Source organism: Somniosus microcephalus, chromosome 31 (assembly GCF_052327205.1).
Source record: "Somniosus microcephalus isolate GS21.2 chromosome 31, FLI_Smic_1.0, whole genome shotgun sequence".
Taxonomy (NCBI): Eukaryota; Metazoa; Chordata; class Chondrichthyes; order Squaliformes; family Somniosidae; genus Somniosus; species Somniosus microcephalus.
This window is the reverse complement of record NC_141017.1, coordinates 10,554,918-10,568,324: the sequence shown is the minus strand read 5'-3', so window position 1 is coordinate 10,568,324 and position 13,407 is coordinate 10,554,918. Positions and strand designations below refer to the sequence as shown.

The 13,407-nt window shown below is 48.6% G+C and overlaps 1 protein-coding gene across 1 annotated transcript in view; it reads right to left on the bottom strand.

The window, feature by feature from the left end:
• LOC147097574 (CD209 antigen-like protein C) overlaps window positions 1-13,407 on the bottom strand; it is a 73,916-nt gene that overhangs the window by 29,509 nt on the left and 31,000 nt on the right. Inside the window, exons 4-5 of the mRNA XM_085971521.1 lie at window positions 13,155-13,226; window positions 2,749-2,900 (exon numbers count right to left, since the gene is read on the bottom strand). Coding sequence (XP_085827647.1) covers window positions 2,749-2,900; window positions 13,155-13,226 — 224 coding nt within the window. The remainder of the gene's footprint in view (window positions 1-2,748; window positions 2,901-13,154; window positions 13,227-13,407) is intronic.

Below are 13,407 nucleotides of genomic sequence, written 5' to 3'. Positions count from 1 at the left end.
CGCCCCACCACAAGCCCCTCTACATCCATGGGAGTGGCCCTCATCTCCATGGCAAAGGGTGCACATTGATTTTGCTGATCCATTTATGGACTCGATGTTTTTAATTGTGGTGGATGCACATTCAAAGTGGCCAGAGGTAATAAAAATGTCCTCAACCACCACAGAAAAAACTATCACAGTCTTTCAAACCATATTCGCCAGAAATGGGCTGCCTGAACAGATTTGCTCCGACAACGGACCACAGTTTGTGTCTGAAGAATTCCGGAGGTTCTTAAAGAACAATGGTGTTAAGCATTACACATCCGTCCCATATCATCCAGCCACCAATGGATTGGCTGAGAGGTTCGTTCAAACATTCAAGAAGGCTATCAAGGCAATGTGTAATGAAGACATACCCCTACAACACAAGGTGGATAACTCCTTGTTTGCCTACCGGAATGCGACACATGCGGTTACCAACCAAACTCCAGCCATGATGTTCTTCAATCGAAGACTACGATGCCACTTGGATTTGGTTAAGCCAAACATCAGAAGAGATGTGGAGAACAGGCAGTTTCAGAATATGAATGAAAGGCCGACCAGGAGTTTTAAGATAGGTCAACCAGTTTTGGCCCGGGACTACCGCACAGAGAAATGGCAGCCAGGAACGATCTGTACACGGCAAGGACCTCTAATGTATACCGTGGACGTTGGAGAGAGCATTGTAAGATGCCATGCTGACCAGATTCTAGAGTCACTGGAAAACGTCAATTCCACACCACGATCCGATACACCTGGTGATGAAACCGAAGTACCAATTGCATCTACCTCAGAATCAGGAATATTGGAAGCAGACGAACCAAACAACAACGTTGATTCCGAATCAACTCTGCCAGGAGAACCTGATACCCCAAAGAGGCGTTATCCAGACAGAATCAGGAAGCCTCCTCAAAGACTGAACTTATAATTGCTTAACTTCAGCTAATGTATATGACAACTGTAATTGTAAATATGTTATTTAATTATTAATTGAATGTTATGTACTGTTTAGCTAAAAGGGGAGGAATTGTAGTGTATGTACTTTGCAGAAGGAACTATATTCTGCAGCCCCTGTATACTGCAGTACCAGTAGTGACCACCCCTGTATATAAGCCTGTGTAGTAACTTTGCATAGTTAGTTCCTGTTTGTCTCCACTCAGTAAAGACCCGTTATAACCAACTCCTGCAGTCCGTGTCTCAATTACACATGGACATAATACTGCCCAATGTGTCTGCGCCCCCACTGATGCCCACCCCCAACTATGATTCCGCATCCCACCCCCACCCCCACAATGTGTCTCCGGCCCCCCCAATGTCTCCGACTTCCCGATCGATCCACGGCCACCGACCCACGATCCCTCCCTCCCTCCTCTCCACTCCCCGGCTGTGGCCTGGTGCCGCAGGCCATCCCGTCCGACATGCAGCCTCTCAACCTAGCGGGCTGCGGCCAGGAAACTGAGACAAAAAATGTTAATAAGGCTCTGCCGTTAAATTCGGCAAAGTCTGGGGGAAACCCGTTCTTCCTGGTTTCCCGAAAGCAAAACAGCACCCCCCACCCCGGTTCCTCCCAACCTCCGAGCTAATATCAAGCCTATATGTCTAGCACACTGGAATTGGCTCACACATTTCTGAGTCTACTATAAATATTTTTCAGAGTTTGCTGGATTCAGGCTAAATCCCAGAGGACTGGTAAATAGCAAACGTGGCTAAAATCTCCAAACAATGGGGTGAAGCACCACCTCTATTATAGACATGTAAGTCCTACTTCCATTGTTGGGAAAGTGTCTGAATGTATTATGAGTGATAACATAAGGGAGTATCTTGAGGGGCAAGACACAATCCAAGATAGTCAGCATGGTTTTAGGAGTGGGATGTTATGCTTGACTAATTTATTGACATTCTTTTAGCAGATGGCAGACCTAGTAGATAGGAGAGGCCATGGATGTTATCTACTTGGATATGACAAAGGCCTTTGACACGGAATAGGCTACTACATTAGGTCCAAGGCCATGGGATGGATGGGAATGTACTAAAATGGAATGGCAAATGGTGGGTAGACAACAATGAGTAGTAGTGGATGGACAGGTATCTGGTTGGCAGCCAGTTACCGGTGGATGCCAGCAGGTTCAGTGTTGGGGCCACTGTTGTTTGGAATTTTTCTAAATGATTTTGAGGCAGGAATTGTGTCCAAAGTGTTCAACTTTGCAGACAGTACCAAATTAAGAGGAGGAAAATGATGAATATCAATGCGCACAAATTCAAAAATATCTTGACAAGCTCGATCAGTGGGCAGACAAATGGCAGATGCAGTTTAATACAGAGAAATGTAAGGTTATGAGATTTATCCCAGTGGCATTGGTTGATTTAGATTATGGGATAAATGGGAATGTATTTGATGTATTGGACCAGAAGAGAGATCCAGGCGTGAATCCAACAAATTGGCGATCGCCGTGGCCTGAGTGGCGTGAACAAACCTTTAACAAAGTTTCACAAATGATCCAGCAAATTATGAAGGTTGCACCTGATGGTCAATCTCAGTTGTGCTATTATTTGCTGGATTCTTTACATTGAAATAATGGTGTACGCCATGAATGCATCATTACTAGCGCGAACCCCCAGCAATTTCAGCCCATTATTTACAATGTAGGATTAACAACTGTAACAAACGATCTGCCGTAAATGAGACTGAAATATGACAGCCAGTGAATATAATAAACAGATAGCTCCTACCTGCTCCTCATCACTGTTAATGACAACAAGGTTGGCATTCCTTGATTTACAGGATTCCTGGGCTTCATCCCAAGTTGTTTTACTTGATGAAAAATAATAAAGTTTTTGCTTGAATGGGCACCAATGGTCAGGATTCTGCAAACAAGGCAGATCTGTGAAGTAAAGAAATAGGAGGATAGAACAGATCAATGCATGTCTGGAGAGATGGTGCACAAGGGAGGGCTTTAGATTCCTGGGTCATTGGGACTGGTTCTGCGGGAGGTGGGACCTGTACAAGCTGGCTGGGTTGCACCTCAACAGGACCAGAAGCAATATCTTCGTGGGGGGTTTGCTATTGCTTTTGGAGAGGGTTTAAACTAGCTTGGCAGGGGGATGGGTACCTGAGCATAGATTCAGAAGGGAGAGAATGCAAACTAAAAATGGAAGGCACTAACTTGATTGACTTTTCTGGGTTAATTTATTTGGTGAGGTAACAGAGAGGGTTGATGAGGGCAATGCAGTTGACGTGGTGTACATGGACTTCCAAAAGGCGTTTGATAAAGTGCCTCATAATAGGCTTGCCAGCAATGTTCAAGCCCCTGGAATAAAAGGGACAGTGGCAGCACGGATACAAAATTGGCTAAATGACAGGAAACAGAGAGTAGTTGTGAACGGTTGTTTTTCGGACTGGAGGAAGTTATACAGTGGTGTTCCCCAAGGGCCGGTATTAGGACCACTGCTTCTCCTATTATATGTTAATGACGGGTTAAAGGGAACAATTTCAAAATTTGCAGATGACACATAACTTGGAAGTACAGTGATCAGTGAGGAGGATAGTGATAGACTTCAAGAGGACATAGACAGGCTGGTGGAATGGGCGGACATGTGGCAGATGAAATATAATGCAGAAAGTGCAAAGTGATACATTTTGGTAGGAAGAACGAGGAGAGGCAATATAAACTAAAGGGTACAATCCTAAAGGGGGTGCACGAACAGAGAGACCTGGGGGTATGTGTGCACAACTCATTGAAGGTGGCAGGGCAGGTTGAGAAAGCAGTTAAAAAAGCATACGGGATTCTGGGCTTCATAAATAGAGGCAGAGAATACAAAAGCAAGTAAGTTATGATGAACCTTTATAAAACACTGGTTCGACCTCAACTGGAGTATTGTGTCCAATTCTGGACACCGCACTTTGGGAAGGATGTGAGAGGGTGCAGAAAAGATTTATGAGAATGATTCCAGGGATGAGGAACTTCAGTTACATGGATAGACTACAGAAGCTGGGGTTGTTCTCCTTAGAGCAGAGAAGGTTGAGAGGAGATTTGATAGAGGTGTTCAAAATCATGAGGGGTCTGAACAGAGTAGAGAGAGAGAAACTGTTCCCATTGGCAGAAGGGTCAAGAACCAGAGGACACAGATTTATGGTGATTGGCAGAAGAACCAAAGGCAACATGAGGAAAAACATTTTTACACAGTGAGTGGTTAGGATCTGGAATGCACTGCCTGAAAGGGTGGTGGAGGCAGGCTCAATCGTGGCTTTTAAAAGTGAGTTGGATAAGTACCTGAAGGAAAAATTTTTGCAGGGTTACGGGTAAAGGGCGGGGGAGTGGGACGAGCTGAAGTGCTCTTGCAGAGAGCCGGCATGGGCTCGACAGGCCAAGTGGCCTCCTTCTGTGCTGTAACCATTCTATGAATTAGTAAGTGAATTTGGAAGGCAGAGGAAACAAATGGTAGTAAATAGACAACAAAAGAGTTTGTCAGTGCTTAATGGTATATACTTCAATGCAAGGAGTCTAGTGAATAAGGCAGATGAGCTGAGGGGACAGATAGACATGTGGAAGTATGATATCATAGCTATTACTGATAAATGACTGAAAGAAGGGCAGGAATGGCAGCTCAACATTCCTGGTTACAGGATTTTCAAATGAGATAGAGGGATAAAAAAGGAGGGGTGTCACAGCCTGGCCTCTTAATCTATTTCATTTCCTGTGCTTCTTTAGTCTTGACAAAGGGTTCACCCGAAAAGTTGACTCTATTTTCTCTCCACGGATGTTGCATGGCCTGCTGAGTTTTTCCAGCATTTTCTGTTGTTATTTCGGATTTCCAGCATCTGCAGTATTTTGCTATCATCGTAGGGGTGTCACAATATTGTTTAAAGAAACAATTACAGCTGTGAGGGGGATAATATGTTAGAAGGGTCATCAAAGTCAAGATGGCGGCCGAGACAGTCCGGTGCTGAGCGCGCTCTCCCTGCTTCGGGCGGCCAGCTCTCGCCGCTCGCTCCCGCAACCGGAGCGAGGTAGTCGGGCAGAGGCAGCGCAGCGCGGTGAGCAGCAGCAGCGGCCACGTCGACCCGCTGGAGCACGTCGGCCGGCAGCTCCTCGGCGGGAAGGAATTCTGACTGGGAGGAGGGGAGCCGAGCATGGCGGCCAGAGGCCGAACTGTGAGAGGGAGAAGCAGGCCCGGGCCATCGGACCGTGGAGCCGGCGATGGTGAGGAGGAGGCCGCGGCGACCAGAGCATTCACATCCCGGCGATGTGTTCGGCGAGTCGGGCGGAGGCAGCACAGCGCAATGAGCAGCAGCAGCAGCCACGACGACCCGCTGCAGCACGTCGGCCGGCAGCTCCATGGCGGGAAGCTCGCAGTCCGCCTGGGAGGAGGGGAGCCAGGCATGGCGGCCAGAAGTCGGATTGTGAGCGGGATAGCTGGCCACCACTTGGAGCCGGCAACAGTGAGGAGGAGGCCGCAGTGACGAGGAGGACGGAGCGGCTGAGGGACATCGTCCTCCCACTGCCACGGGAAGCCATTGTATTGACTTTCTGAACGCGGTGCTGTATGAATAGCTGACGCGTCCCTACGGGGAGTAAGCATTCTATTGTAATTGTACTTGTACTGGTTATATATGGCAAATAAAAATTGAATTGAAAAATGAAGCTGTATGGGTTTTTGAGGATGTAACTGGTAAAATAGATAAGGGAGAACCAGTGGATGTGGTGTATTTGGACTTTCAGAAGGCTTTCGATAAGGTCCCACATAAGAGATTAGCATGCAAAATTAAGGCACATGGGATTGGGGGCAAGGTATTGACTTGGATAGAGAACTGGTTGGCGGACAGAAAGCCAAGAGTTGGAATAAACGGGTCGTTTTCCGAGTGGCAGGCAGTGACTAGTGGGGTACCGCAAGGATCGGTCCTAGGACCCCAGCTGTTCACAATATATATTAATGATCTGGACGAGGGAATTGGATGTAATACAGGTACACTATCCCTTATCCGAAAGCCTTGGGACCAGCTGAGTTTCGGTTTTCGGAATTTTTCGGATTTCAGAAGGTATTATTATAAGACTGGGAAATTTGTATTTAATATAAATTTTAAAAGTTAAGGCTACCTCTTGCAACTGTTCCGTGTCTCATTCCCCTTCCTGCTTCTCTGGAAAGCCGGATATCGGCTGACTCCTACTAAGCTGGCACGCAAATCAGGTCGGGTGGGGGGGGAGAAAAGAATATCGGACGGGCCGCGGTTCAGGTCGGGGGGGCTCTGGGGGGGGTCGGGGTCGGGGGGGTTGGGGTCGGGGGTGTCCGGGGGGGGTTGGGGGAGGTCGGGGTTGGGGGGGGGGTCGGGGTCGGGGGGGGTTGGGTCGGGGGGGTCGGGGTCGGGGCGGGGTCGGGGTCGGGGGGGGCCCGGGGGGGTCAGGGGGGAGAAAAGAATATCGGACAGGCCGCGGTTCGGGTCGGGTCGGGAGAAAAGAATATTGGACGGGTCGGGGGTCGGGTCGAATCGGGTGTGGGGGGGGGGAGAAAAGAATATCGGACAGGCCGCGGGTCAGGTCGGGGGAGAAAAGAATATCGGAAGGGCCACTGCAGCTATCGGACCGGCCGCTGTATTGTTGGGTTCACTCTCCCGGTACCTCCTTCACACTGCCCGGCTCGGCCTGCAATCTCCTACCCAGGAGGGAACTCTGTGACCCTCTGCCCTGCTCAGCGTAAGTCATGCGCCACTCTGGTCATGTCGTGCGCACGACTTACGCTGAACGAAAAAACTTTCGGTATTTAGAGGTTTCCGGTTTTCGGAAGTTCGGATAAAGGATAGTCTACCTGTATCTCCAAATTTGCAGACGACACAAAGCTGGGTGGGAGGGTAAGCTGTGAGGAGCATGTCGTGAAACTCCAGTACGATTTGGACAGGTTGGGTGATTGGGCAGAAACATGGCAAATGCAGTATAATGTGGATAAATGTGAGGTTATCCACTTTGGTGTCAGAAACAGGAAGGCAGATTATTATTTGAATAGCAATAGATTGGGAGAAGGGGAAGTGCAAAGAGACCTGGGTGTTATGGTGCACCAGTCGCTGAAGGTAAGCATGCAGGTGCAGCAGGCGGTTAAGAAGGCAAATGGTATGTTGGCCTTCGTAGCAAGAGGGTTTGTGTACAGGAACAAGGATGTCTTGCTACAGTTGTACAGGGCCTTGGTGAGACCGCACCTTGAGTATTGTGTGCAGTTTTGGTCACCTTACCTGAGGAAGGACGTTCTTGCCATGGAGGGAGTGCAGCGAACATTCACCAGGCTGATACCTGGGATGGCAGGAATGACGTATGAGGAGAGATTGTGTCGATTGGGCTTATACTCACTGGAGTTTAGAAGATTGAGAGGGGATCTCATCGAAACCTATAAAATTCTATCAGGTCTGGACAGACTAGATGCAGGAAGGATGTTTCGGATGACTGGGGAGTCCAGGACCAGGGGTCATCGTCTAAGGATAAGGGGTAAGCCATTTCGGACTGAAATGAGGAAGAATTTCTTCACCCAGAGAGTGGTGAACCTGTGGAATTCTCTGCCACAGAGGGCGGTGGAGGCCAGTTCATTAAATATATTCAAGAAAGAGTTGGATATATTTCTTGAGGCTAAAGGGATCAAGGGATATGGGGAGAAGGCAGGGACAGGGTAATGAATTTGGATGATCAGCCATGATCTCATTGAATGGCGGAGCAGGCTCGAAGGGCCGAATGGCCTACTCCTGCTCCTATCTTCTATGTTTCTATGAACTGAAGAACAAAAATCAGGGAAAAACCTGGAGCCGAATTCTGGGTAAAAACTTGGAGCCAGATCCCAGTCAAAATCTGGAGCCATATCCTGAGCAAAACCTGGAGCCGGAGCCTTGGCCAGAACCTGGACCGGAGCCTGAGCATAACCTGGAGCCGGATCCTGGGCCAAACCTGGAGCCGGATCCTGGGAAAAAGCTGGAGCCGGCACCTGGGCAGAACCTGGAGCCAGATCCTGAGCCAAGCCTGGAGCCGGATCCTGGGCAAAACCTGGAGCCGGTTCCTGAACAAAACGTACCTGGGCAAGAAGAGGCTCAGAAGCGAAGTTTTAATTTAATTTTTCAGGTTTCCTTGTGGGGCTGGGCTGCTCCTCCAGGCCTCACTAGGAAATTTAGGCCTTCATTGCACCGGGGTCCCACCTCCTTCCGATCGCAGCCAGACCCCCACTTCTCAATCGCATCCAGTTCCTCCCCTCCCGATCGCGGCAATACCTTCATGAGCTACTGGGGACCTGTGGGAATTTCCAGAGCTTAAAGGGGCCACAATTGCCATCGCCCGGATAGCCAGCAACCTCTTCTGTGCTGACTCTAGCTTTGCTCCTGCTCCTGAACACCCCTTCAGGCCATCCGCAGATTCCCGCTCCTGCTCTGCCAGCCAAGCTGCCAATTTGGCCGGCTGTCAGGTGGGAGTCTGTAAACTTTCATTTAAGTGGGGCCTTGCTGGGTTTTCATAGAATCATAAAAATTTACGGCACAGAAGGAGGCCATTCGGCCCATGTGCTGGCCGAAAAAGAGCTATCCAGCGTAATCGCACTTTCCAGCTCTTGGTCCATAGCCCTGTAGGTTACAACACTTCAAGTGCTTATGCAAGTACTTTTTAAATGTGATGAGGGTTTCTGCCTCTACCACCCTTTCAGGCAGTGAGTTCCAGACCCCACCACCCTCTGGGTGAAAAAAGTTAACCTCAATTCCCCTCCAAACATTCTATCAATTACGTTAAATCTATGACCCCTGGTTATTGACCTCTCTGCTAAGGGAAATAGGTCCTTCCTATCCACTCTATAACACTGGCATCTATCTGACAATGTGGAAAACTGCCCAGGTTTGTCCTGTCCACACAAACAGGACAAACCCAATCCGGCCAATTACCCCACATCAGTCTACTCTCAATCATCAGCAAAGTGATGGAAGGTGTCGTCGACAGTGCTATCAAGCAGCATTTAATCACCAATAACCTGCTCACTGATGCCCAGTTTAGGTTCTGCTAGGACCACTCCGCTCCAGACCGCATTACTACCTTGGTCCAAACATTGATGTCAACATCAAGACACTGAGTGTGGCATCAAGGAGCCCTAGTAAAACTGAATCAATGGGGAATGGGGGGAAAACACTCCACTGGCTGGAGTCATACCTAGCACAAAAGATGATGATTGTGGTGGTTGGAGGTTAATCATCACAGCCCCAGGACATCGCTGCAGGAGTTCCTTAGGGCATGTCCTAGGCCTAACCATCTTCAGCTGCTTCATCAATGGCCTTCCCTCCATCATAAGGTCAGAAGTGGGGATGTTCGCTGATGACTGCACAGTGTTCAGTGCCATTCGCAACTCATCAGATAATGAGGCAGTCCATGCCCACATGCAGCAAGACCTGTGGACAACATTCAGGCTTGGGCTGATAAGTGGCAGGTAACATTCGTGCCACACAAGTGCCAGGCAATGACTATCTCCAACAAGCAAGTGTCTAACCACAGCCCCTTGATATTCACGGCATTACCAGCGCCGAATTCCCCACCATCAATATCCTGTGGTTCACCATTGACCAGAAATTAATTGGACCAGCCACATAAATACTGTAGTATCAAGAGCAGGTCAGAGGATGGGTATGCTGCAGTGAGTATCTCACTTCCTGACTCCCCAAAGCCTTTCCACCATCTACAAGGGTCACATCAGGAGTGTGATGGAATACTCTCCACTTGCCTGGATGAGTGCAGCTCCAACAACACTCAAGAAGCTCAACACCATCCAAGACAAAGCAGCCTGCATGATTGGCACCCCATCCACCACCTTAAACATTCACTCCCTCCACCACCGGCATACCGTGGCTGCTACAAGATGGCACTGCAGCAACTTGCCAAGGCTTCATCAGCAGCACCTCGCAAACCCGCGACCTCTTCCACCTAGAAGTTTTCAAGGGCAGCAGGCGCATGGGAACACCACCAACTCCAATTTCCCCTCCAAGTCACACACCATCCTGACTTGGAATTATATCGCCGTTCCTTCATCATCACTGGATTAAAACCCTGGAACTCCCTCCATAACAGCACTGTGGGAGTACCTTCACCATATGGACTGCAGTGGTTCAAGAAGGCAGCTCACCATCACCTTCTCAGGGGCAACTAGTGATGGGCAATAAATGCTGGCCTTGCCAGTGATGCCCATATCCCATGAATGAATAAAAAATAACTCTATCTAGGCCACTCATAACTTTATACACCTCAATTAAGGCTCCCCTCAGCTTCCTCTGCTCCAAAGCAAACAACCCCAGCCTATCCAATTTTCCTCCTAGCTAAAATTCTCCACTCCTGGTAACAGCCTTGTAAATCTTCTCTGTACCCTCTCTAGTACAATCATATCTTTCCTGTAATGTGGTGACCAGAACTGTACGCAGTACTCTAGCTGCAGCCTAACTCGCATTTTATACAGTTCAAGCATAACCTCCCTGCTCTTATATTCTATGCCTCGGCTAATAAAGGAAAGTATCCCGTATGCCTTCTTAACCACCTTACCTATCTGTCCTGCTACCTTCAGGGATCTGTGGACATGCACTCCAAGGTCCCTCTGTTCCTCTACACTTCTCAGTATCCCCCCCATGCCACCACGCTCCCCCACACTTTCCCCGCCTCCCCGTTAACGTCGGGACCCTTGTGAATTAGTCTGCAGCATGTTGAAATCTTTGCCTCTGGTTGTGCTCATATTTATTCTTTGCATTGAAGCATCACAGAGGGAGGAATGGCCAGCATTCCTCAGAGCCCTCAGCAGCCATGAGGAGGAAGCTCTGTATCTCCTGGGCAGACACAGCAGGGAGGCAGTGGGAGATGCAGCCGTTGGAGGAGAGCTGTCAGCTTCAGGTTGGTGAGACTGTCCTGTCTGCAGACCCACTGGTTACTTGAATGGTCTCCTGTCATTGATCAGTCACAGCTTCTGATTCACAAGTCAGAGAATGAAGAACATCCATTGTGGGGAAGCGATGAGAATCTGTCACTAAGAATAGAGTGACTGAGCACTTGACCAAATATGAGCTGATATGAGAGAGCCAGCATGGTTTTGTTAAGGGCAAGTCATGTCTGACTGACCAGTTACATTTTTTAATGAGGTCACTAATAAGGTAGATAAAGGAGTGTCTATGGATGTTATTTATATGGAGTTCCAGAAGGAATTCGATAAGGTTCATCACAAGAGATGATGCAAAAATGAGAGTGCACGGAATTGGAGGTAGCCTTTTGACTTGGTTGGAAATCGGTCCGAGGTAGGGGACAGAGTGTGGGGATAATGGGTACATACTCTGATTGGCAGGATGTGACAAGTGGTGTTCCCCAGTGGACCCTAGTTTATCTGTATCTACCTTATCGAATCCCTTTATCATCTTAAACACCTCAATTAGATCACCCCTCAACCTTCTAAACTCAAGAGAGTGCAAACCAAGTTTATGCAACCTGTCCACATAATTTAACCTTTTAAGCCCCAGTCTCATCCTGGTGAATCTGTGCTGCACCCCTTCCAAGGACAATATAGCCTTACTGAGGTGCACTGCCCAGGATGAACGCAGTCCTCCCGATGGGATCTGGCCAAGGCTCTGCACAACTGATGCTTAACTTCTTCCTCTTTATATTCCAACCCCTTGAGACAAAGGCCAATGTCCCATTAGCCTTGATGATTACTTGTTGTACCTGTGCACTAGCTTTCAGTGATTTACATACATGGACACCCAAAGCCCTTCGCTCCTCCACAGTTCCTAGTCTCTGCTTTACGACAACATCAAGGAAGCTTTATCTTCCTTACAGGCACCAGTGGAGCGAGTGGCAGCATCACTGGATCCTGCAGTATATCCCCAGCTAAGAAGCAGTCAGGGACTAGTCTGTGCCTCCTCCTCTACAGAGGCACAGCCTACAGCTCTGGTGGCAGTAGGAGAGAGAATAGACATCACTCTGCATAGCAGCTTCCAGACCATGGGGGCTGTGATACAGGCTGCTGTCTCTCAGGGTTTTCAGGGTCTCAGAGCTACCATTACACCATTCATTCCGCTGATCAATGGGGTGACAGATCCAGGTCCCTGTGGAATGGGACAGCTGGAATCCCCCTGTCTGATCCTATTGTCTCTCAGGACAGCAGCACATGCCAGGCCTCTGGCCTCCCCCCTCAGAGCACCAGGCCAGACATGGGAGGTGAGACAAGGCTCCCCAGGACTGAGATCCAGAGATACAGCCAGCAGCATCTCCATTCCAGGAACAAGCCGCCACGACAGGAGGGCCACCTCAGTCCCATGACCATTCAATAGAGCAGGAGCAACCAATGGCCTTTTCCAATACTGGCCCTCAGCTTCCACTCATTTGTTGCAGACATTCATTCATGTGATGAGTATTGGCTTGCTGCTTTAGGGGCAAAGAGGTCTAACATGTTGTCATGCTGTAGGATGGTTTGTGTATTGAGGGAATTCCCTTAATCTGAAAGTGGGGGAGAAGGAGGTCAGGCTCTGGTTTCAAAGGTAGACAGAGTATTACAGAAGAGAGGACTTCAGTGACGAGATGCGCTCTGATGCTCCTTGCAGCAGTCACTGAGGAGTCCTCTGAGTGCAGGTCATCGTGATGCTCTTCTCCATGTAGTTCTGGCTCCAATGAAGCCAGGGCCTCCTTAACAGAATGTAAAGGCCCACAGTCAGATGAGTCACAAGTGTCAGAGGATTAAGTCGCGACAAAGTAGTGTAGCCTCTAGGGCCCCTTACACAGCTAGACCCTGTCTGTCCTCTGTCATCCAAATCCCCTGGTGCTGAAATGTGTAGCAGTAGCGCTACAATAGCAGAATGTACAGCCATACCAACACACTCCCTGCACCAGTGTCAGCCCCTCCAGTACCTTCTAAACAAAAAGTACAGCAACTGTACCGATATGTAAATCTGTAAGAGTCTGGTGTTTTTTAAAGATTAGAAGCCACATCTCCTTATCACTGTTCAGAATCGTTTGTTGATCACACCAGACACAAATGTATTTAGTAACCAGAGCCGGTGATCAGTATCTGTGCAGTATTATCAATCCACCTGATCCCAGTGTCACCATTCTGATAGTTTCCAGTATGAATAATTGGAGATCAAAGGTCTCCCTGATGGTTATTAAACTTACTCTCCTTCAGCTGTGAAATGTCAGTCCTAAGTTCAGCGACTGAGCTTCTTGTCTCCTCAGACGTTCCTGTAACTGAAAGAGGAACAACACTTGAGATCATGTGGCACTGTTTGTAGAAGAAGATCAGTTTTGCTTTCGAACACGAGAGATTTTCACAGGAGAAAACAGACAAAACTGTTTCCACTGGTTGGTGAGTTGGTAACTGGAGGGCATCAACTGAAGATTTGAAGATGATCAGCAACACAATGAAGGG